General features: G+C 39.5%; 1 protein-coding gene across 1 annotated transcript; it reads left to right on the forward strand.

Moving 5' to 3' along the window:
* LOC126172657 (programmed cell death protein 4) lies at positions 1-25,950 on the forward strand. The gene is made up of 9 exons (XM_049920899.1): positions 1-452; positions 20,737-20,894; positions 20,982-21,083; positions 21,223-21,340; positions 21,452-21,611; positions 21,705-21,927; positions 23,674-23,784; positions 23,866-24,005; positions 24,090-25,950. The coding sequence occupies exons 1-9, from the start codon at positions 182-184 to the stop codon at positions 24,151-24,153; spliced, it is 1,347 nt and encodes a 448-aa protein (XP_049776856.1). The 5' UTR covers positions 1-181; the 3' UTR covers positions 24,154-25,950.
* Positions 25,951-26,377: the final 427 nt, after the last annotated feature.

A 26,377-nucleotide genomic window follows, 5' to 3' on the forward strand; every position in this document is an offset into this window, starting at 1 on the left:
AGGAAGTAAACGGGAACTGAATGTTGTTGTGCTGTGATCGCTCTGGTTGGTGGATGTTAAGAGTTGTATTCTGTTTGAAGTGACCGTGAAAGGATTGCGAGTTTTCGTATTTGGTGCACTGGAATTGGCAAGATAACAGTATAATCGATCTTGTTTGCCTTTGAGAGTGGTTTTCTTTAAAATGATGGAGCAGGATATGATTAACGGCCAGGACAATGATATTGACGAGGCAGCAGAAGATGGCGTCGTGAATGGCGATATAGCTGGAAAAGCCGGTCCAGTTGATTCTAAGACTATTGACTCAGTTTCTGTGGATAACAGAATTAAGCGCAAAGCGAGAAGGCTGATCAAGCAGCTAAGCAAGGAAGTTGTAACAAATGGTACGTCGGTTGCTCTTCGTAAAAATAGCCGTCGACCAAGAAATGGTTTTGGCAGAGGACTGCCGAAGAAAGGTAAGATTTATCAGTAAGTCGCCCTTTAAGTACCGACAGTACTTTCAGAATTTTAAAATAAAATAAAACTATTTTTAGGAGGTGATAGAGAACAACTATTTTAATGTAGGCAAAGTTAAGAGTTTATGCGTGTTAGTCTTGCGGGATACCGATTTTGTTCAGTAGCTGAAGCCGCGCAAAGTTATTGAAATTGGAAAAATAATATTTTTTTTCTTAAGCAGGTACACCAGTTTTTCTGTTTTTGTGTAATATCGGCTTTGACTGAAATATTTAGGAGACACTTTTTTGTTAGATTAATTTTGCAAATTGCGTTTGAGAGACTTCGAGCAGAAGAAATAGTTTACTCCAAAATTGTACAAGTATAATAAGCATATTTGTGAATGTTAGATATGAGAGGAATGTTTCCCTTAAGAAAACAAAGTTTATCAAATGAGAGATCTGCAACGAAGAGTTATTTTTATAGCGGTACAATTAGGTAAAAAAAATTTACTACGATGTTTGACGTGAACAGTTTCAGTAATTTAAAATTGTGCTCAGTGTTCTGTGGTGGAGAAGAGCAGTTAATCCGGCTACGGTTCTTCATTGGTTTGTGTGGACTTTGTGGAATGTAAACTGCACTCATAAACATTCAGATAAGCCAATTAACTTCAATGTGAAGTGGCCAGAAGGGAATAGATTTAATCATGCTGAAAATAATTGTGCAAAGCAATCACTAGGCAGGCCGAATGTCGCTTAAACAAAAGTTAACAAGAGCTGAAACAAAAGTTAAGAGATTGCTTTGTCGTTCTGCCAGAATATCTTATCCATCCATTCAAAATTAAACAGTGTTTAGTTAAAAGAGGAAGAAATTCAGTGAAAGGAATGTTTTCTGTGTGTTGTAATTGTGTCATTGATGTTTCAGCTCTTCTCCAGGTTGGTACTCTTCAAAGTTGTTGTTTTTCTGTTGGTTGTTTTGTGCACAGACTTTGAGGGGAGTGTTCAGTAAATCATTTGAACCATTGAAACGTAATGAAACTAGACGTGCTTTCCCTCACAAAACGTGATATGCAGGGATCGTGGCCATTAAAATACAATCTTACTATTTGTTATTATGGTGGTGCACCATCATTAGAGGGTTTCTCGTTATTCCACTGTAACAGATGATTGTTTGGGCAATGTGTGAACACTGGTGGCATGATGCTCATCTATATTGACAGTTTTTAGTAATTGTACTGTATACTTTAACGAAACACTTTTTTATTGTTTAAACTGGCAGACAATTTGTTGGTTATTCTATAAAAATAAACCTAAGAGTAATTTTTTACGTCGCGTTATAAATTTTCTAATATTTTCACTTTTGGGGAAGGTATCCTATGATACAGAATACAAACCTAACAGTAGTTTCAATTTGTAAGTTGCAGCCTGGCAATGTCACATGTTAGATTGTTGCTGCAGGACCAGATACTGTCAGCTGCTTCTGTTATAAGTGGAGTTTACTACTTTAATGTGCAAGTTCATACAACATATGTTTCTTAATGCTCAGTCACAATAAATGTCACTCATATTCCACTCAGTGAGCATTGGATATCGTGTAGGAATCAGCAAGACTGTAATTGTTGGGGTACCCCACTGACTTCCTACAACTAGTAGAAGAATCTTGGGTGTGTGCATATTGTTTGGGTGAACTATTTATGCCTGCACAGTTAAGTTATTGACTGAAGTGAAATAAAGTAGACATGGAGAATGTGCTGCAGGCACAGTTTTTACAGCTGTTGAATAGCACCAAGGGTGTTGTCAAGCTATGTATCCACATCTGAAGTATGTGTCCCATTCCTTTCCTTTGCGAGTCCCTGCACACAGGTCAGGACAGTGGGGCACAGTGCTATGAACCAGAACAATGCCACTACCTATTTTCTCCCAGCCAGTTATTGGTTCTGAAAATTTCTTCCCCATGGTTTCGGCTGTATACAGTCTAGTAAAAGTGTGAGTGCGTTTGTGGCCATGAGTACAGAAACAGGTTAGTCATTGATTACTGAATTCACTTTATTAATCTTAGTATATAGTAAGTTGTGGCTCAGTGGAAACGTGCCAGACTATAGATCCAAAGGTCTCTGTTTGGTCCCTGGCCAGTCCAAGGATTTTTGTCTATTACTTGTCATTTTTTTCATATTGGTAATGTTTATTGATGTGGAAAATACCAATATGTACTGTGGTGTAGAATCCCCTCTAAATAGCTGGGTAAGTCTGTCCAAAGGCCAGAGGAAGGCAATGGCATACCACCTGCAACTGGACCATACCTAGTAAAGCACTGTGATCCTCAAAATAATCTTTGGATTGATGATTGCTTTACTTCTTTACTTAGTAATAACTGTGATCTGTGTGCAGTTGATAACAAATATAGTTAAAAAATCAGTTTTGTGTGCCACAGATATCGGAAGCAAAACCACATGATGATATCTTGCTTGTCTTTGATGTTTACTCATATTTTTAGTCGTGGTATTATTTATTGTAAGGAGTGCGATCTTAAATTAGGATAGTAGGTGGCCAAAATTGGGCATTTTTATAAGGCTCTCCAATAATTAGATGCCATGAAAAATGCCTACAGTTTTTGTGGATATCCGTAAGTTATTATTGGCATTCTGTAACTGTTTGACAAATGAATCAAGTCTGGCCATAATGATATTTTAGTAACATTTATATTTTAGCTACTATTTTGTTTTCTGAGCGCAAATTACCTACAACTACACGTAAAGATATTGCCATCTGTGTGTGGGTGGTGGTTCATTTCTGCAGTCTTTGACACAGTAAAGCATATGCCACCAATACGCCATTTCACCCATGAATAAGTGCCATGAAAACATTTAGAGATGCCACAATTTCCATAAAGCGACTAGTTATGAATCTCTGTTAGCAGTATGCAGAAATCAATTCATGATACTATTTTTAAGGTGCCATTTTTATTAACATCCATGACAAGAAAAGCACGTAATTTAAACCTGTCACCCTCTTGTTGGGAACTTACGTAAGGGCTATTGCTTCCGCATGTTTGGAGACTTGTGCATATTAAGTTACATAGTAGGCACTAGAAATGAATGTGTATGCTGTTAATGTGTCCGATTAAACGTCTAAAATAAGTTATTAGTTTTACTATGGTTAAAAGCAAAAGCAGCTACTATAGTACATTTGTTCGAGCGCGCGAGAAAACATGAGCCGGTACCCTGTGCGACGTGGCCAGCCGCATTGCGGCACTGGCGTCGGCCGGAGAGCTGGAAACTTCTGGGTCACCTCTGGGCACCCCACCCACTGTGTGAACGACCGGGCACCGTGTGGTCGTGGACTCGCGTGTGGCCCCGGCTGCCTTGTGTAGGCAACATGTAGGAGGTTGAATTTGTGCCGCAGAGTCCCATAAAAATTCTACATAAACGTGTAGGTTGCAAGTATTGAAGTGCCGTAGTCCACTGCTTCTCTTTGCCTTGCGAAGGCTGGAGGGTACATAAACAAGTTCTGTTTTGTGGTAATATAATCGTTAAGTCAAGAAAGTGTAGCTTATAATATGAGAATTGTGGAAATTGCTTCTTAATGATAAATGAAGTAATAATAAGTAACCATTAATCGAATGCTTTCGCAAGATTCCCACCCAAAGATTTAAACCCACCCTTGTAATTTTCAGACATTCGACTCTATTTCTGTTGTACTTAAAACGCAGAAGCCAACTTCCCAGGACACCCAAAGTTTAATAGTTTTTGACAGGTTGGCATTAGTCTTAGGAATATTTATCAGGTATAGAAATGTTTCTCTTAATACCCGCACGTTAAGTAGTTAAAGCTGGTGAGTAGAAACGGTTTGTTAAGAAATTTAATGCCTGGAGTATTCTTGAATTTGAATTTTTTTCCACAAAATGAGTATTTATTATTCTAAAGACATGAAGATTTTTAAAATGTTTTCTTATAATGGTTGTGTTCTTAGAACTACAGTTGCCTCTGGACGATCAGTATTATTGTTAGTATGTGTTATAGTGTGTTACGTTACCGAAGGCCTCACGAAACTGCTCATACAGGTAGTTCAGTTACTTAGATTTCGAGATTTTTGACGATCAAGATGCTGGTGTTTTCATCTTTGTTGTATGAAGAATAAGAAGGTGATACGAAAGATTGTTAGGTAGAGGCAGAAATTCGCATTCGGAAACGGCATTATTATATCTTATCACGGCACATTACCGTAGGGCACTTGTTATTACGTTCTCCCAGCAACAATTGATAAATGCCATTTTTTTGCTCACCTTGACATTTCATAAAATAGTCAGTCATGAGGAGTTCGAAGAGTCCAGTAGATTAATCAATTAGCAGTATTGACTTTTTCACTCACATTCCAAACATGACTGCAAATTTCAGGCTCTAATTATTTACGGAAGAATGGGTAATTCGTGGAAGCCGACCACGAGAAATAACAGTTCGGCTTCCGGAGCAATGTAGGAACGTCCAAGATAATTAGTAACACTGCGACTTAGAAGACAAGTTAACGAAAGGCAAATCTACCTTTTGTAACATTTGTAGATTTAGAGATAACTTGGTTGTAGCTCACATCCGATGTTATTCAATCTATTCTTTGAGGAAGCACTGAAAGAAACCAAAGAAAAAATTGTAGAAGCATTTAAAATTTCGTGCGCAAAAATGAAAACTTCGAGTTACGCCAATGACATGGTACTGTATGTCAGTGAAAGATTTGGGAGGGCAATTGAACAGAATAGTAGTGTTTTAGAAAGAGGTTAATAGATGTAGTTTTCCTGGAATGTAAGGCTTGCACTGCAGTGACGCGTGAACATTAGCTAAGAATGCGGAGCTCCATATAAGATTTACAAGAAATTCCGTTTTTAATTCGACAAGTTTTCCTTTATTTAGTTTCTGGGTGACTTATTGAATGCAATACGTATTACTGTTGTCGGAAACTAGTCTTACCGATCTGAATTGTTGTTGGGTTTATAAAATGACCTACTGATAATCTGTAATTAGAGTTTACTTAGGTGACGCGTCTGTCAGCTCTCCCTTCTAACAAATCGTCCAACCAGTTCATTGTTGAACAGTGGAGACCCAGTAAATGTTGTGCTGATTTCAGAGGTGGTGTTCAGATAACACACACATCAAAAAAAGTTTTGCATCCCCCCGGTTCCCAGAACTCCTGAAGATAGTGGTTGACTGTGGATATTGTATCACAGACACAGTCCGTTTGACCGTTCAGAGATGTCACTGAACCCGCCCAAAGATGTAAACAGTCATGCATGATCAGCGCCGACAACCGATCAGTCAGTCATTCCACCAGGAAGGAGGGACACGGCTCGTGTTGTCGGTAGTTAAGTATGCCTAAACGATCAGTACCACGGTTCGATCGCGTCCGCGTTGTTACTTTGTGCCAAGAAGGGCTCTCAACAAGGGAAGTGTCCAGGTGTCTCGGAGTGAACAAAAGCAATGTTGTTCGGACATGGATGAGATACATAGAAAGGAACTGTCGATGACATGCCTCGCTCAGACCGCCCAAGGGCTACTACTGCAGTGGATGACCGCTACGTACGGATCATGGCTCGGAGGATCACTGACAGCAACGCCACCATGTTGAATAATGCTTTTCGTGCAGGCACAGGAAGTCGTGTTAAGACTCAAAACTGGGAGCAATAGGCTGCATGGTGCGCAGCTTCACTCCCGACGTCCATGGCGAGGTCCATCTTTGCAACCACTACACCATGCAGTGTGGCACAGATGGGCCCAACGACATGGTGAATGGACCGCTCAGAATTGGCAATATGCCCTCTTCACCGATGAGTGTCGCAAAGCCTTCAACCAGACAATCGTCGGAGACGTGTTTGAAGGCAACCCGGTCAGGCTGAACGCCTTAGACACACTGTCCAGCGAGTGCAGCAAGGTGGAGGTTCCCTGCTGTTTTGTGGTGGCATTATGTGGGGCCGACGAACGCCGCTAGTGGTCATGGGAGGCGCCGTAACGGCTGTACGATACGTAAATGCCATCCTCCGACCTATAGTGCAACCATATCGGCAGTATGTTGGCAGACATTCGTCTTCATGGACGACAGTTCGCGCCCCCATTGTGCACATCTTGTGAATGACTTCCTTCAGGATAACGACATCGCTCGACTTGAGTGGCCAGCATATTCTCCAGACATGAACCTTATCGAACATGTCTGGGATAGATTGAAAAAGGCTGTTTATGGACGACGTGACCCATCAACCACTCTGAGGCATCTACGCCGAATCGCCGTTGAGGAGTGGGACAGTCTGGACCAATAGTGCCTTAATGTACTTGTGGATAGTATGCCACGAGTACAGGCATGCATCAATGCAAGAGGTCTATGCATATTAGAGGCATCGGTGTGTACAGCAATCTGCACCACCACCTGTTAAGGTCTCGCTGAATGGTGTTACAACATACAATGTGTGGTTTTCATGAGCAATAAAAAGGGCGGAAATAATGTTTATGTTGATCACTATTCAATTTTCTGTACAGGTCCCGGAACCGAGGTGATGCAAAACTTTTTTTTAATGGTTGTATATATTTTCCACTAGTCATGCGGCTGCTATTTCGTGTCCAAATCTTCGTTATTTTCCAGTCTTATGTGCGTAATTAAGGCACATTTGCTTGCCGAGTCCGTAATTTGTGGTACACTTAAGGGCATGAGTTATCTGCGCACCACTTTGGGGAACCTGGTATCAACGTAAGTTGTCCTCTGATTCAGTGCCCATCAAGAACGACGCACGTATGGCACATATGCCATTGATTGCTCCTTATAACCTCAGAAGTTAGGATGAATGAAACATTAACTCCCGAAACATCTGGCGTACTCATCAATCTTTATCAGCTATCGGCAGCAGCTGTTAAGGTTTTGGGTGTAGAAGGTAGTAAACAAGCATTAGTCACTAGATCCAATAAAAAATCAGATTACCACAGAATTACTAATGAATCACCTTCAAAAGCAGTCATATATACATCGCTAGAATACCTTATTAACGTATGCTCCAAAAATCTCTGCTATAAATATCCCGTTCCCTAAGCAACAGCTACCTGTTACATGCCTGTACAACGAGCAGGCTTTTTCTGTTTTTTTTGGCATTGTACACTTTCATTCAGATATGATCAATATGCTAGCATGTTGCTTATATCAGAATAATAAAATACTCTTACCAATAGCCTAGATGGAAGGGTAAGTGAACCAGAGACGTACAAGTTACAGATTGTTATATCCGCAATCAAGCATGGGGCCAGAAGTGTGTGATATTGTGTCAGTCACTCTGTACATCCCTGTGCTTCCTTGTAAATTCTCCTTTTTGTGCGACCCCTTCATCTCGAGATTCCAGTAACATAAAATAAGGCATTCTTGGCCACAAAAACAGTGGAGGCTTTTAAGTCCATAAAGGTCATTGAACTCAGCTCGCAGGTAAGAGGATGCCTATCTTATTCTGTACGAATGCTCCCCTTTTTATGTATAGGTCATGGACAGATTTTTTGCCGTTTTTAGAGTTCCTTTCTCAACAGTCGCGTCCTTTATTTCATTATTGTACATCAGCAGACTAGACAACTTCCTGAGTCAACGTCAGTTTTACATACAGTGTCCAACAGCACTTCTAGTAGCACCAGAGAGTAATCGAGAAAGTTTATGCGGAAATTTGGCGTCCAAGCATGCAGTACATGTTGGGTAAACGGAACTTTACTGTGTGTCAGTTTCATGAATATCACATGCCAAATAGTATCGTTGGTTCTGATGACAGACAAATAAAACGTTAGGGTTTATAGCTGGTACGATAAGCGTGATCCTCCCTTGTCCGAAATCACATGATCGTGTCAAACTATGCCCTAAGACGTTCGGACGAACCTTCAGGGAAAAGATTCCATTCTTCTGGGATATAAGGATGGAATTAATTTCTAAATAAATTCTGCATCAGAAATCGTGTATAAGCCCGTAGCTTGATAAAGTGCCTTTAGACGAAAGACTGCAAATTCAAAGTCTCCTTCATACACAAATGTCGTGTAAGACCTGACAGAAGCGTCGAGAGATTACGAAACCTAGCGTATGTTGAAATGATTCATCCTTACCCATCAGCAACCGTATAATCAACCACCACAAAATCAAATGTGTTAATAATTGACAAGTTACAATTGTGTATGTCTAGTGCGCCATTGTTGCATCACGAATTGTACAATTAGACGATCAAGGCCACATCACATACTAGTAATCATAAGCTGAATACCAAAATTCCGAAGTTATGGGTGCCGCCCTTATTACTGGTAGACCTCCGGGCTCTTGGTTCTTCAGAGCGTTTCACGTTAGCTACGCAAGATGCGTGAACGAGAGGAGAAAACTGAAACACTGTGTTCAAGGTGGAAAAATCGCTACGCTTAGTTGTTTGAAAAATCGTAGTAGTAGACTAAGTCTACGGACAAATGTTGGAAAAATACAGTAGGAACTGCGACAGGAACATGATTTATGGCCGATAATTGAGATACTTAAAAATTTTCAGCACGCTATATAGCAGTGTGTCATATTCCACAAGTTCAAACACTAGAGAAACCGAAATATTGTCAGTTGGTAGCAACTTGTGCACTGCTTTCATCTTCAGTTCTATGGTTTATGGGAGAACGGTGAGAACACAAAATGCAGATCGTTTCATTGCAGTCACTGCTTCTATCTTTGCCTAGCATAGCCACATGTACATTAGTGCGGGGAACTAAATACAATGTTGGCAGTAATGTATTTTTAATTGTTTCAGCGCGTCAGATAACCGTTACGGAAGCCTGGCAACACAGCCAGTGAGCGCGCTTAACACTTTCACTTCTCAGCGGGCATATCCGCATCGATTTTGCCCGGCAACTACGCCGCTCCTTTCATGCTGAAATAAATAATTTTGAATTTATTAGAAACTACCTGAGTTTGAAAACATGTTTCTTTTCTTGTGATTGAAGTGCGGTAGTCCTACATCACTCCGGCTTGTTTCTAAGGATTTCTGTGTCCTTGATGATGATCTTCTCAGGCACTGTTTTACGCTGTTAATACACACAAATGTTGGTACACTTACCTCCATAAAATTGTTCACGCAGCAAAAACTTACGGTCAGTTACACCAGAAGGTAACACTAAAAATACTACGCGTTAAGAAAATCTGCTGCTATATCAGATGTAGACCCTGCGATTGTAGGACGGAAATAAAAACTTAAGTTTACAGTACATTAATTACAGAACAGTAAAAGCCCTCCCCCTTTGTGATGGACCAGCTTCAAAAACGCAAGTCGCACACAGCCAAGGAAAGTGACCCAAGTCGAAAAACGGCGTCTGGTTCATATTGTTGATAAATATGTACGAAGTGTCCCAAAGTCGACGAAGAATATAAGGGAATTTACTGTCAACAGTACTCAATTGAAATGCAAGGGAAGCTTACACTATGTCAGTATGAGTTTTATAGAATTAATTCTGTAAGTAGAGTTTTCTCAAATATTGCATTTTTGAGTTAAAACTGCTCTTGCCGGGATGTGAAGTGTGAATGATATGTATAGACGGCATGAAATCATTCCTCTACCATTCACATGAAGCTATCTTACCCATTTTTCAGTTTTCAATGCCTCACAACTTAAGAAAAATCTGAGAGCACCAAAATGTGATGTTAATTATAAATTTCACAAACCTCTGTATTCAGAGGAGATTGAAGGAATGTAATGAGAATACATTTGATGTATATACTATTCAGAAAAATGATTCTACTGGGTGGTTAAAATTCAACTTTCTCTACTTGAGCCATTATAGACGCAAAATTATTCACCGCGTGGGTACCCAACTTTTTAGTAATAATGTCATGGTCAAATTATGTGCTGCTGGATTAGTGCCATGACTTGCCGGTAGACGCACTAAAGGAATACGGAGAGGTCCTGTTTCCGCTGAAGAACATGAGTCGGAAGTTCGAATTAATTGGCGAATTGGGTATTGCTCGTGGGCGAGGCAGACGGCCAATTGCGCCACAAATTGGTGAAGTTACTGTTGCCATTGTTGAGAATGCTAGTGCAGTGTGCGATCTTCAAACAGTGCACGAGTTTCCACGACAGCAGAACATTCCATGGTCCACCGTCCAAACAGCGCATGAGTTGCCACGACAGCAGAACATTCCATGGTCCACCGTTCAAACAGTGCTGCGAACAATTGTGAAAAGGTATCCAAACAAACTTAATTGCCCACAAACGCTGCCACTTGACGTTTGTAACCTGGAACATAAAACTGGTACGCAATTTACTAGCGTTACCATCTCATGAGGAAATTAAAATGGTTCTGTCAATGGTTTATTCGTTATTGCTCTTCAGCGTGTACCTTCAATGTTTCCACAAATCTTCATTGCCCTAAATCAATCGTTTACCACGGGAATTCTCGTAAGTAACAAAAGTTTAATTTCTCCTCCGAATGCGAAAATATTTTGTTGACACCGACCTACATAGGGCGGAAGGATCACCACGATAAAATGAGGGAAATCTGAGCTCGTACGGAAAGATAATAGGTGTTCATTCTTTCCTCGCGCTAAACGAAATTGGAATAATAGAGAATTCTGAAGGTGGTTCGATGAACCCTCTGCCAGGCACTTCAATGTGATTTGCAGACTATCCATGTAGATGTCGATAATTGCCCTGTGCATTTAACACTGCATTAGCATTTTTTCGTTTTTTCAAGAAATGCACGTCCATATGGACCTACTTTTCATAGTTTAATTCAACTAGAATGATCTTCGTAATTAACAGGCGTGTTGCAGATTGTATGTATTCTTCACTGTGTAACTGGTATTTGACGAGACGTAGAAAATGGGCAAAAAATTTGCTTGATTTTATCCTGCAAAAGTAGCAGATAATCGTAGTATAGTTTATTAAATAGATGTCTTAAGTGTATGCAGTTTTCAAAAGATAATATATACAGTCTTTACTAATTTAGTCACCCTACGTAGAGTTGGATGTAGCGCACTCGTATTGAAATATGTGTAGTGTTTATAGTATAATTCAAGGTTGTGCCCCGTTTGCAGAGTTGTAATGTAATACATTGGTTCTAGCAGCTTACAAGCGATAATTTACCCAATATTAACAATGTTCTGAAATCGAGTTTACCTCCTATAAGCGATCGAACAGTGCCGTTGTCAACAAACAACAGTGCTCAGGAACGACATGGTACGTCACTGAGAATAACAATCAATAACTGAACTAACGCGTAACGAATAATGCGTTAACTATCAAAGACGACCCGTCAAGAGCTAAAAAAGGCCATTTTTTACAATCCAGTATGTTGTGGGTTTATCTGCTAAAAACTTCTATTGCCATTACAGAATTCGTCTACTAAATTAACCTAAATGTTTTGCTTTACAAATCTATAGCTCGACGTTTTGCGTTTATAACCTTGTGATGCACATGTCCACTGCAGTGGACAAATGTTAATATCGCTTGTTTAGCGTTTTCAATCAGTCCTTAGGCTACAAATGCCGCGCAGTCTACTCCGCTGCACCGAGCGAGGTGGCGCAGTGGTTAGCACACTGGACTCGCATTCGGGAGGATGACTGTTCAATCCTGCGTTCGGCAATCCTGATTTAGGTTTTCCGTGATTTCCCTAGATCACTTCAGGCAAATGTTGGGATGGTTTCTTTGAAATTGCACGGCCGATTTCCTTCCTTCCCGATGACCTCGTTGTCGACGGGACGTTAAACACTAATCTCCTCCTCCTCCTCCTCCTCCTCCTCTACTCCGCTGGTCACACCCTACTGGTCTGTGCCCTGCTTGCATTTGCAGCCTCAAGACTGACTGGAAACGGCAAAGAAACGACCATTAGCAGCTGTCTTTGCAATGAGCGTGTCCACCATTTGGTTTTTTTTTTTTTTTTTTTTTTTTTTTGCAGTAATTTTCGGTGCTTTTAGGCTGAAGTTGATTTGTAATTAGTTTCAGTGTAAAGAAATTCTAGTTCATTAAATTATCGTCAGATAGTGGCTCCGTGCCAAAGTGTCAGAATATTGGAAACTAATGGGTACGTTCACGCACAGGAAGGAATCCTCACTGAAATTAAGCAATAGCTTAGGTAGGCAGACACCTTGGATGACGTTTACAGGGTGATAACAGGAGCAATGAAAAAACAATTGTTAGAGTATGTGCTAAATAAATTTCATATCTGTGGAATGCCTATGTGCCTGATATGCAAGATATGCAAGATAGGCAAGCTTTTGGGCGAAGGGGCTCCATATGCCTTACTCTTCGCCCTTGATAGTGTGATGCAGCACGCAGGAACATAAAAATACTAACAGATCAACATCATTGCCAGGAGAATCGATAGTTTGAAGATTACTTGCAACGTGTGAAATAGTGGCTGGGTACAGAATGAGCAAAGAATGGAGGTAACTAACTTGCAACTAGAATCTGGCAGAAGAAATGCCGACTAATTTTGCACGTGTTCACTTCAAAAAACTGCCGTTGTAATTCCGCTGTGTTTATATTGCAGCGCCCCTGTTCTGGAGGCGTGCTTGTGTACAGATGCTGTAAGCATGGAGGGAGTTAGCCGCCAGGGCGCCTTATTGCGTTGGCAGAGCATTACGTGGCACTCCCCGCCGGCTGTGACTTTCCCTTCTTCCTCCGTTAGCGTCGACGCAGCCGTCTTACGTAACACACGCCGCATAGGCACTGTTTATCTGAGTCGCCTGTTGTTAGTTTGTAAATAGCTGAGCTCAGCCTGCTTCGTATCTTAGTGCGAAGTAAATTATTTCGGAATTGCTAGTGGTAAAAGTGGGAGTTCTAAATTAGTTACATAATTATGTAATATTTCATCAACGACGGGTATTAGACCTACCTCAGGCCATACTTATGTGACACTTATTCGTTATGGCAATTAGACGTTTTTGCCTGATGCATTCCTCTCACAGAGAGGAGCATATTTTCTCTGATCGCCTTTGCTGTACTCATATAGTCCACAATTTTGGAGACACTATGAGAAAGAAGAATGATGTTTTGATGCTCGTTTCACTCGCACCAGTTAATATAAGCGAGTTCCTGTCTAACCACACATTGGGGAATCGCCACGAATTCGGAAATAATCAGCCATATATTTAACGTATGTTTTCTGATCAGACGTAAATGACAGCGAATATTGCAGAGTATACTTGTATTCATAAGGAAGTCTGGGAATGTGTTTAAAATGCGAAGAAAAAAATAGCATACAGAGGCACACGTTGTTGGACACCGTAACGTAATCCACGACTTAACCACTATGCTACGGCGAAGCTTTGTCTTTTATGTCTTTTGTGTCAGCTATCATAATATCCTTCAAAGGCTTATATCGTTGATGCGTCATTGGCTGATACTTAAATACAGTGTGGCGTGTTCGTAGTAAATCGTCAATGCACCATTGCGTTCTGGCAGACCTTGGGGCCTTTCGAACTGCGTGCTGCCACATGTCAATATGACGTCTCCATAGCTGTCAAAATACGTGTACAGCAAAGACGATCCACGGAAATATAGACCTTTGTGAGAGTGCGTCAGGCTCCAGCGTCTGATCATCATTGAAAGATTTTATCTCATTAATCTCTGTTAAAGATGTAAAACGTCGTCTGTCCCCTTGGGATAATCAACCTCCTCCTCCACCACCTCGTTTCCCCCTTCCCCAATGCTCTCTCTCTCTCTCTCTCTCTCTCTCTCTCTCTCTCTCTCTAAATTATGTCTACCAACTGCAAGATTAGTTGGAAGTAAAGTAGGTTTTCCTTCAGCCCGATACCTTATTCATCCAAGAAGGTAAAGGTTTTATAACTAACATCAGCCGGACGGTGTGGCCGAGCGGTTCTGGGCGCTTCAGTCTGGAGCGCGCGACCGCTACGGTCGCAGGTTCGTATCCTGCCTCGGGCATGGATGTGTGTCATGTCATTAGGTTAGTTAGGTTTAAGTAGTTCTAAGTTCTAGGGCACTGATGCCTTCAGATGTTAAGTCCTATAGTGCTCAGAGCCATTTTTTGAACTAACATCAAATTCGAACAAACATGAGTTTTCACTGGCAGTATATTATATTACCTTGGGTACGATGAGCTCCCGAAAAAGCTTTGACTAATCAAGGATCAAACCGTGAACATTAGGATTTGCAGACACCTCCTGAATCATCAAACCAATTGCTTGTTACGATTGGTAACAGAAGGCCTCTTAATAGCCTTTCATTAATCTGCAAAATGTCCCTCGTGTGTTCATACCTGAATACAGCACTAAAACACAACACAGATTGTGTAGTTATTTCATTCCATTGTTTCTTTAAAACAGAGGCGAATATCAGCGAGGACAGTTGAAAACAGTGGCTACTTGGATTCCAGAATCGTGCCAGTTCCGAAAATAGGTGACAGCGACGCAAAACAGGTTGGAAGGGTGTGGGGGTCGTCCCCGCGCTAACTGCGCAGCAGGTTGCTTACGTTCGCGCTGCTCAGCTCCCGCTGAAGGTCAGCATTGGCGCAGCGCCGCTACGCAAACCAGTGGTTTGTTATATCAACAATTTGTCCAACTTCTCACTGTATACGAAAGACTACAGAATTTACTCATTCTGGTTACAAATAAAAAGTTTTACAAGTAAGAATTTGGATTCTCTTATGGTGAGAGAGGTTTATAGCGGTATGGGGGTGGAGGTTGAAATTCTATAACGTCGCTTTCAACTTGCACACAGAAGTGTGAACTAATAGTTTATTAGTACAACCAATGTAGTGAGGCTACGCAGTGGGCAAACATTTCTTTAGACGAGTTCTTGGTCTACTTTGTTTTAGTGTTAAGTTCTTTGTTGGAACAGCTTCATTGGACAGTTTCCCCAAATATTTTTTCAGCTTCCTTGATAGTCTCAAAGGTCTGCATATTTTGTGGATTCGAAGTACTAGACCTCTTGCAGAAAATCGAAGTCTGAATTGTTTCAAAAATATCGTTTTTAATGGGTAGAGCGAAAAACCCTAGCACGATTGGTTCCGTAAAATGTAAGTCATTCAAGAAGAATGTCGGCATTTACATAAAGAAATAATTTCTCAGCACAGTGAATACAAAGAGTTTTTTTGTGATTTAAGGCTTGTAATGACTGGAGAAAGGGTGCACTCATCACATACCTCGCCCGAATGTAGAGCCGAAATGAGTAGTGCATGTTGCGTGTCGACGCAGATTTATTGCTCAAAGCTCCCGTCTCCAAGCGCAGACATGAGGGCCTCGGCGGGCCGCACGTAGTCCGTCAGCCGGCCGCAAGCCCACTAGGCCAAGGATTTTTGTTGGGACACGTGTGGCTGCCCCCAGATGAATAGTAAAACAAGCAGTAAGGCAGACGCTCGCACATTTAACTAGCTGGTGTGCGGATCCCAGCGTCTGACATCCTGTGGAATTTGTTATTCGTATTCGTTAAAACCCCTGCGTCGTAACCAGCCGAAGAAATCAATACGGAAGACTGGCAGCAGCGCAGGAGTCACACGAGTCTACAAGCCCGGCTGCGACTGTACCGCGCCTGACCTTGAGGCGACCCAGCCGGCTTGGCCTTTTATTTTAGCTCGCCTAGAGACAGCGTTACCTGTTTCCTTGGCCGCTTGAATGACGCAATAAAAACATGTTTACCAGCACGGCGTTGTGACAGCGGATAACGGTACGCCTTACGGTCGTTTAACACATCGAAATTAACCATATTTTTACGTATTCGAAAAGGCCGCATTCATTCCCAATACATTGTGTTATAAACATGGAAGTAGTAGTGTTGCTGCACTGTAACAACCTATGCGCTTTTAACATTTATGGCCGCAAGTAAAAAGCAAGTCGCACATTGTACGTCAGGCCCCTGAAAAATTGTATGGCGCTCGAAAGTCTATTCTTCTCCTATTTAACCGTGCGCTGAAGTAGTAAAAAGACTTTCCCGTACAACCACTGTCAGGGCATTTATTTGTCTTACACGGTTAACTGTTCCTGGAGACAGAAGTCACTCCGGAGGAAAGCAGATTTTAATGAGGTAATATCTCGATCGTTGTCAATATAAAAAATAAATTTGTAATGAGCGCAGGTGGCTCCTGTATATAAGAAGGGTAAAAGACGGACCCTCAAAATTACAGATCATTATCTTTAACATCGGTTTGGTACAGGCTTCATGAACATATTCTCAGTTCGAATATAATAAATTTCCTACAGACGGTAAGGCCTTTGTCCAAAAATCAGCACTAACTTAGAAAGCATAGCTCGTGCGTAACTGTTTTCCCTTTTTCTCACATGATATCCTGCTGCGAACCACGGATGAAAGGCAACAGGCAGATCCCATATTCCTAGATTTCCGGAAACGTTTGACACGGCGCCCTGCTGCAGACTGTTAATGATAGTCGATCATACAGAATTGATTCCCAGATATGTGAGTGGCTGAAAGACTTCTTAACTAATAGAACCCAGTACGTTGTATTCATCAGAGACAAGGGTATCGTAAGGAGTGCCCCAGGGAAATATGATAGGACCGTTGCCATTTGCTATACAGTGTGTCCCAGGGGAAATGATCATTATTCAGAATTATGACAGGATCCATCATTCGAAGTTAAAAGACTAGTAAACATGGACTCTAAAACTTTTGAGAGCTATGAGCACTATAGTGCGACCCATTCCTGATATTGCTTGAGCGTTTGGGATCCCCACCAGGTCGGTTAAAGGAAGATATCAAGCAGTTCGGGGGCAGGCTGCTAGATTTGTTTTCAAAAACTTCGATCATACTGCTTGAGCGTTTGGGATCCCCACCAGGTCGGTTAAAGGAAGATGTCAAGCAGTTCGGGGGCAGGCTGCTAGATTTGTTTTCAAAAACTTCGATCATCACACGAGGATTACGGACATTCTTCATGAACTCACAGGTATCCCTGGAGGGAAGACAATATTTGGTCACACTCTATTGAGAAAATTTAGAGCGCCGGCGTTTGAAGCTGACTGCAGACTGATTCTATTGCCTCCAACGTAAATTTGACCTAAGGAATACTAACATAAGAAAAATTAAGACTCTTACAGAGGGATGTGCATAGCCGTTTCTCTCTAGCTCGATTTGCAAGTGGAACAGGAAAGAAAATGACATTACTGTACAAGGTACTTCGTAACAGCTGTTTTTCTTCGTGTCAGCAGTAAAATTTTTGTAGTAACGTGGTGTTGCGTGTCGTGTGCAGTCAACATACTGTGATCCTCCAGTCGCAACGCTGAACTATCGATAATAACGCAGAGAATGCCTTTCATTAGAAATTCTTCAGTTATTCGCGCATCTGTTCTGATGTTCACTAAACTTCTCATTTGTTCAGTATTAAGTTTCGAGGGCAGTAAAGATACTGTGGTCCCTGCAAATATGTTGCTGAGATAACAGACGATATCTAGATTAAGCATTGGGTTCCACACTTCTCTTAAACTTCTGTAGAGTAAATTCTCAGACACTCGTAATAATGATCGCTCCCTTTGTTGCCAATAATAGTGAAATATTCAGTTTAGAGGAATTCCTATGCAAAAGCAGTCAGAGCACAGTTGTGATGTCTGAAGAAAGAAAGAAAGAAAGAAAGAAAGAAAGAAAGATGGAAAGAAGACACAGTGAAAAGATTGGAGAATATGCAAGGAAAAGGAAGAACAAATGAGAAGGAAGTGAAATTGTCAGTTGGTCACTAGAATAGAAAGAAAGACAAATGAAATTAATAATGTTGCAAGCGATCGAGATCAAATCACACAACAATTTCGAGTAAAATACGAAGCAATCCGGCTTTTAGTTTGGTTAGTTGTCGTCGGAGATTATTGCAATCCATTATGGACACTACCTCGGAATCGGAATGGAACACCGCTGACGTCGTGGGAAACAACTACAGTAGCGCATAACATGTTTAGTTTTCGGTTTTATTGGTGTTCATGGAGAATGGCAGATACGAAAGCTGTGGAAATATATTTGGGACGGAGGGAATAAAATCCACTGGGATAAAAAAACTGGGTATTATTGTATACGGTATTTTTCTACAAACGGTAAGTACTACCTTATTTTCTCCATAATGGAGAATCAGAAACAAAATGGGAAGTTAAGTACTTGGTTAACATACTTTCAAAACAGGTTTTATTTCCAAGGTTCATGCCTTGTCTAAATGAGTAAAGATCGGTTTATGGAGGGTCATTTTCGTTCGGCATAGCAATCTTAGGTATTTTTGAAACCAATTTATTTAATCAGTTCGGATTTTAGTTTTTGTTGTTGTTCTTGGAGGATAATTACCACCTGCATGTCGTGCCTGAAGACTTCTTCCCTAAATAACTGTCCTGGGTTCGCATAAAGCACGGTAGTGATTTTTAATACAGTATATGATAAAGTTTTTCTGATTTCCTGGTCCTTGTAATGGATACTTAAATAGTGCCACGTATCTGAACTTGTTCTTGATGGCATATACGGAACCTAATGAATGAATAAAAGTATCTCTATGTTATCGGCTGTCCATACTTAGCAGTTTTAATTCCTCACATTTACATAACATTTTAGATTTGAAATCGATGCCTTCTAATTACTTATCAGTAATTTTTCGACAAGCAATTTATTGGATATGTGCAGTTTAGGCCTTTTTTGTGCCTTTTCGAACCCAGGCAGCGTTAGTTCATTAGTGTGTGTGTGTGTGTGTGTGTGTCCCTTTTCGGAGACAAGGACGGCCTTATTCACCATGGTCGCTACTAAAATAAATTCTGCTGTCTAGGCTTGAGTGGTAAAGTAAATAAGTAAATACATAAACAGTAAAAAGAAATTCGTTCATATGCGCAGAATCCTGAAGGTTACAGATAACAGAGGTCTATTCATATCTTTGAGACAGATCGGAGTTAGTGACGTCTCCCAAACCTACATCTGCAATTTTCAATTCGCCCACGTAATCTGAAAAGCAATATTTTGATTACAACCACAAACCAGATTTTTTTATTCCTCTAAAAGGAGCACATTTACTGATAAGCGCCTTTATTGCGTTGTAGATTGAAGGTACCATCAGTTTCTCAGCCAGTGTTTAGTTTTCTAAATGAAATAATGCTATTTGTTATCTTTAGGCGTATTTGGTTTTCGTTCTGGCTTTCTTTCAACAGCGAGTAGCAAGCATGGAAAGCTGTGAGGGCAGCGCTTAGCGACAAAGGTCGTTCGCCCAGGTGCAGTGGGGTTGATGACTCGTTGCGACAGCTCAGCTACTGAAGTAGATACAACGGGCGCTGTGGCGAGCCCAGTCCCTTAGCGCGCGACAGATCTCTACTCCATCCTCAGAATAGACGCTGCCATACGGGGCTAAGACAACAGCTCTAAATCTGCTGGGCTAAAGTGTGTTTGGCATACTACCGCGAGTTCGTAAATGCCAGTCTCGTTAAGCATAGTGCCCAAATAGTGGTACGATCCTCGATTCCAGGATTCAACCCTTACCTCATTTCGAGAAAAGCAGCTGACAGTGGACGCACTAAGTTTCCAATATTTGTCTGCATAATTTAATATTTTGATTCTAAGTGGTTATTTCAGAAACAAATTATTTCGTGCAGTTTTAACACCAAGGTTAAACTAGCGTAAAAAAAAAGATATAACTGAAAACTGATTGGTTCAACAGTAACTGTTAACCCTAGTAAAGACAATTTTCTTACAACCGAACTGATTTCTGCTCTTTTTTTAAGTGTGAAGCCAGTTACTGTGTCATTAGGCATTTTACACTCATTCATTGTTGTGCCTTATTACTATCAGTTACTACACACAGGCTATTACTGACTTATTGCGCAGCTGTGAATTTGAAAACTTGAAACTGTATATTTTTTCTATAGTTTTTAGTGCATTCTGTTTTTATACAACATTTGAGAGCTATATTACGCCAATAATGCTCACACTCCTCTTGTCATCATGTGTGTACCTGAAGTAAGAGAAGTACCCTTCTGCAATAGGGAGGTCTAGGTATGTGTTTTTGTCATACATTCTTTACCATTCAGAGTAAAAAAAATGATGCAAAAAGAAAAAAATGATAGCACACTTTTTAACATAGAATTTTAATTATTTTAAGCGCTTCCACCTCAAACCAGTTTCTTTTTATTTTTCACTTCGACAAATGTCACCTAAAGGCTGCTTTGCATTAGAGTGTAATACTGAAAAGTCAAACCAAGCCAAATGTGTTCGACATTGAAGTCTGTATCTCAAGAACTGAGTGAGCTTTTCCAGCAAATTTATTGGAGGAGGTGCAAGTGGATGTTTGAAAGCTGTCAAAGCTACTCCTATACCCCAAAAAATTTCTGGATTCATACGTGAAAAGGTATCTTACGCACAATCTTTTCTTTACAGGTGGTGCTGGAGGTAAAGGAGTTTGGGGTAAACTGGGATCAGAACTGGAGGAAGCTGATGTTGACATGAATGATCCAAATTATGATGATGATTCTTTGGACAGCGGAGATGTTGCACTTGAGACAATCATTCCACAGTTGTCAGAAGAGGAAATTAGGGTGATTACTTAGGCAGTGCTATTTTTGATACTGATACGGCCGTGCCTTGAATTGTGAGTGTATTTGTAATATTGTTCTGTATTCTAGAAAGCTGCCGAACCTATTATTCTGGAATATTTTGAGCATGGTGACACAGCTGAAGCAGCATTAGCTTTTGATGAACTGAACTGTGCCAACAAGAGGTTTATGGTTGGTATATTGATTAAGTAAACCTACCAGTAATTCATTTTAATATACGTTCTTAGCTTGGTGTTAACAAAAGGATTTAAGGAAACGTAAAAGAAACCTCTTGAAAATGATGAAGTGCAATGTCAACATTTATTTCTAGATTCCTATGCTGGCCATAGAAATTGCAATGGATCACAAACCATCTCACCGTGAAATGACATCGGTCCTGATATCAGACTTCTATGGCCGCGTTGTTACACAGAAAGACATTGCCTTAGGTTTGTAAATATTTTCTTAGTATTAATTGAATGACCCCATTTGACAGTAAATTTAAATTTTATGTTGAGTAGTGTTGCAAAATATTAAATTATTTTCGTCCCTTTTTATAGCATTTGATCTCCTGTTGAAAAATCTTCCTGATCTTATTTTGGATACACCTGACGCAGCCACAGTTCTGGGCAATTTTATTGCAAGAGCAGTGGCTGATGACTGTCTTCCTCCCAAATTTGTCATGAGCTACAAGGACAAGGTGGAATGTGAGCATGCAAGGTATGTATTGTGAGGGAATTATGTTTACCACATCTTTAACAATATATGACAAAAGAATGGAAGCATACATTAATCATATATGATATTTGCCAGGAAAGCTCTCAGTCGAGCTGATACTTTGCTTTCCATAAAGCACGGTATGGTCAGGCTTGATAATGTGTGGGGTGTCGGTGGTGGGTTGAGGCCTGTAAAATACTTGACACGCCAGATGACACTACTACTGCAAGAATACTTATCATCAGAAGATCTTCAGGAAGCGACCAGATGCTTATTGGAGCTTGAGGTGCCTCATTTTCACCATGAATTAGTTTACGAGGTATGTATATTTTTTATTTACAAAATGAATATTTTGTGCCAATATTTATTTTGGTTGATTTCTTTCTTTGAAAGAGACATGTACATGCACTTGCATCTCTTTGCATCCAGGTTGTGCTGTATGTACATCCCTTTGCCACCAATGTAAATTCTTTCCCCAAACAATAATTTTATCTTGGAACTCTTCCATTTGGTCTGTGTTTGCATAGAAAAATAACAATATCAGAAATTGTGTCCGCCTAGATGCAAAACACGTTGTTATTCATATATTTCTCTATTTTCCCAAACTAGTTGCGGTGACAATCACCATCATCAGTGGGTTTTTTAAATCTAAAACATGCAGAAAATAGCATAGTTATACAAACAGTGGCACATTATTACATTTTTACTATTTGTTTTTTTGAAATATAGTTTTCTACGGATACTTTCATATTACCCTATTAATTGTATGTTACAGCATGTTTTTGAGAGTTATTGTTGCTGTTTACAACATTTTTCTGTGATTCCACCCCCACCCCACGCGAACATGTCGTCTGTAACTGTGTGAGTGGCTGTTAGTATACAAAATATTAAAAGGTGAACTTATATGTCAGCAATATACACTTGGGGTTGCGGTAGTGTTGTAGAATCCAGTTAGTTGGTGTGTACTGAGCTGTTACTTAGCTATTTGTGCACTCACTTTCATTGGATGGTATGTAACTGATTCTGTACACATAAAAACAAAACTTCTGTACATGTTTATGATCAAGAACATTACGCTATCTTGCTGTTCGCATGCTTTGCGAGAGGTGCATCGCTTGTGGCAAGAAAGGCTATGAAAACTGTAGCCACGAATTAAGACTACTCCTTTTCCTTATTTATGTCTTTGTGTGATGGGGAGATGGTTCTTTTGCATGTGTGTGCTTTCTGTTCCGTGTGCTTGGTCAGTTCTCTCAGAGTGGTAAAGAATGTGTTGTTGCAAAGTGTTGTGTTTTCATTTATTACATTTTTCCCTTCGACTATAGCCTTTTGTATGTAGTAATTTTCTTCTGTTGTTAGTTGTTGGTATAGACTGTTGCTGTTTTTCAGAATGTGTAGATCGTTTTCAATATTAATGGGATTATGGTTTTTGTTCATTAAATGTTCTGCAAAAGTTGACTGTATGCTGTCACTCTTTATAGCTCTCATGTGCTCTGTGTTCCTTGTTCAGAAGTCAGGCCAAATAAATAAGACAAACAAGCATAAAAAAAAAGAAACTGCACAGAAAATATCGAAAACAGTGACAGTAACTCTCAAAAGCATGCTGTAACATACAATAAATAAGGTAGTATGAAAGTATCCATAGAAAACTATATTTCAAAAAACGAATAGTATAAATATAATAATGTGCCACCGAGAATGACACGGCAGTTGGATGATCCCAGTAGGCCACTCGTGGCCTGACACTGAGTGCCACTCTGTTCGTATAACCATGCTATTTTCTGCATGTTTTAGATTTAAAAAAACCACTGATGATTGTGATATTTGTCATTGAAACTAGTTTGGAAAACAAAGAAATAAACGAATAACAACGTGTTTTGCATCTAGGCGGACTCAATTTGATATTGTTGTCTTTCCCCAAATACTGATAGTCTGTGATAATGAAAAACAATTTCTCATTCTGGTTTCAGTGAAGGTATTCAGTTTAAAAGCAAAGTTTTAATTGCTGCATTTAAGTCAGCATTTGTATGACTTTCTTTCTTATTTTACAGTTTTGCTTTTTTTCCAGGCTGTTGTAATGACAATAGAAGCTATTAATGGCCACACAGAAGAACTTATGTGTAAATTATTGAAGTCTCTGTACAGTGCAATTATAATAACACCAGATATGATGGACAGGGTAGGTGGTTTATGGTGATTTCTTTTTGTTGTTGCAGTAAATCAGTAAATAGCTGCAAGTCAATGTGCTGTTTACTTGCAGGGTTTCCTCAGAGTGTATGAAGATATGCCAGATATTTGCCTTGATGTTCCTCTAGCTTATACAGTTTTGGAAAGATTTGTAGAAAGATGTCAGAAAGCTGGAATCCTTGGCGAAGAGGTTATTAAGAAGCTGCCCTCGAGGTATGCCAGTCGGTTACAATTATTTTTTGTTTCAGTTCTGGTACATACTTCTGTAATTTATGTTTAAATATATGTTGTTTGCAGGGGCCGCAAGCGTTTTGTGTCTGAGGGTGATGGTGGTCGTGTGAAGAGCTATGATTTTGTTTGAAAGAAGATGGATACACACACACACATACAACTGACATCAGTATGAAAGTTGAAAGATAGATTGAAGTTGAAAGATAGTTTGCCATATCATTCTTATGTGTCCAGTTGGCAGAGGCAAGAGTACCCATGGCTTCCCACTGTGCAGTGTACATGTTGTATGTCAGTTATGTGCAGCATTGTGCACAGAGTTACAAAAGATCCTCAATGAGGATTTCCCTCCTTCATTATTTTCAATTTAGTTTTTTTATGATTTTGATTACTTTCTATTTTCCACACTCATTCTACCAACTACTCTTATACAAAAACAGAGTTAAAGAAGTATTTAAAATGTAATTTGTGTGTTTGAGTTATTTTGTTAGTACTATCACTTAGGTAACTGCATTTGTATTTTCTTTTATCATCATCTTTTCTATTTAGAGTGTTGATGTGGCACATTGAATAACATCTTAAGAGTGCACAAGGCGCATTTTGTCACCATTCCAAATGGATATCAATGTAACTGGGGAGCATATGTTGAAATAAATAACAGATAAGGTGATTAAATGAAATTTTATTCATATCAATACACTTGATTTAACAGTATTGTGATTGGCTTGATTCTTGGTTAATTCGTGATAGTATGAGACAAGTAGAAACTTTCCCCTGTTAAAACTGCATTGGATTAGTTCCACTTGCTAATGAAATTAAAAAACTTTTTGACCTTCTTAAAATAAAACTACTCAGAAATATTTATGAATTATGAAACTGTCATGGTGCGAAGTATCTTCCTTGAGGAACAGGGATTGTGGAGAATAAAACTGAATCATAGCTGCACCTGTCCTACTACTAGTCCTTGTCTCTCTACGATCCAGTCATATATGATGAAATAAAGAACAATCTGAGGGTGCCGAAAATATGGCAAGGAGGTCATTGGAGACTAAAAGGAGCAACATTGTTTTGTTGTGTGTAGTAAACAAATGTGTTCTCAGTTAAGATTTTCAATTAGTATTCCGATTGACCGACAGTTCTTCTGCCTGTGTCATGCAAGTTTATCTAGCATTTATATGTCTAGTATGTTGGTATGCCATATTCCTATAGTCTCAAGGAAGCTACTAGAGATTGACAGCTGATGCATTTACAGAATATTATTTTTAACATGAGAAACAGAAATTAGAGAAGTTGATTTATTACTCTGAACTGTTTTGTTTGTTGTCATCATTGTAATGCAAGCTTTGTTCATATTTGTCAATTTGTAATGTTGTGACTCAATGACTGATTACATCATCATCATATTTGTCTTCTTCTTCTTCTTCTTCTTCTTCTTCTTCTGTCTTTAAATCATGATCTACTTATAGTGTCTCAGGCCCATCACTATCATCTGCACCCCAAATAACTTCAATTGTGTGAAGAAAACAGGTAAAAATAATGCTGCCAATAGTGAGATGTGATTTCGTTTTAAGATAGTGGAAATAATCTTCCATTTTGAACATAATATGTATAGCATATAATGTCGATTTTGAGAAGATTTCTTATGGTAATATGATAGTCATAGAAATTTTCATTCTGTTCTCAAAGACCAAAAAATGTAATGCTATTTCACCTTTAAAAAAAAAAAAATGAACATGTCACTCACCTTATTCTGTTATTTGTATATAGTGTGCAAAGCGTAAGCAGGAAATATTTCCTTTGTTCTGTGTTAGGTTGCATACACTAAATGTCGAATAACTGCTTCATTTTGTAGAAATGGGTAATGAAACTGTTTATTTTTTCCGTGTGTGTGTGTGTGTGTGTGTGTGTGTGTGTGTGTGTGTGTGTGTGTCAGAAAGGGGGGGAGGGGGAGGTTATGTACATAGTGCAAATATTTGACTTTACTATGGTTAGGCACAAAAAATACAAAATTTAAAAAAAAGTACAAAATAATACAAATTTACTGGTTGTCAGTATTCCTGTACAAGGACTATAATTTTCAGAACTGCTAAAGGTTATGGTAATGATTAATGATGTGTAAATTTTCTGAAAAAATGTGTTACTTTGTTAGTTTATAATGTGAAACTTCCAATGTTGTTTTTTCATGTTTGAAATATAAACTTTAGGTATAGAGTAACAGTGACATAGTATTTAAAATTTAAAAGTTGAATTTTTTCATCTGACTGCAATTTTTTTTATATTGCTTAATTATTTGTGATGTAATGTGTCGTGTCAGCTAGACTGAAAGTAAAATATTTCATTTCACTGGTGAGTAACAC

Source organism: Schistocerca cancellata, chromosome 1 (assembly GCF_023864275.1).
Source record: "Schistocerca cancellata isolate TAMUIC-IGC-003103 chromosome 1, iqSchCanc2.1, whole genome shotgun sequence".
Taxonomy (NCBI): domain Eukaryota; kingdom Metazoa; phylum Arthropoda; class Insecta; order Orthoptera; family Acrididae; genus Schistocerca; species Schistocerca cancellata.

Bases quoted from the DNA above. Each gene is read 5' to 3' on its own strand.
- LOC126172657 (XM_049920899.1), top strand. From the start codon at position 182: ATGATGGAGCAGGATATGATTAACGGCCAGGACAATGATATTGACGAG. The intron at 21,084-21,222 runs GTTGGTATATTG...ATTTATTTCTAG, and splicing joins GTGCCAACAAGAGGTTTATG to ATTCCTATGCTGGCCATAGA. The intron at 21,612-21,704 runs GTATGTATTGTG...GATATTTGCCAG, and splicing joins GTGGAATGTGAGCATGCAAG to GAAAGCTCTCAGTCGAGCTG.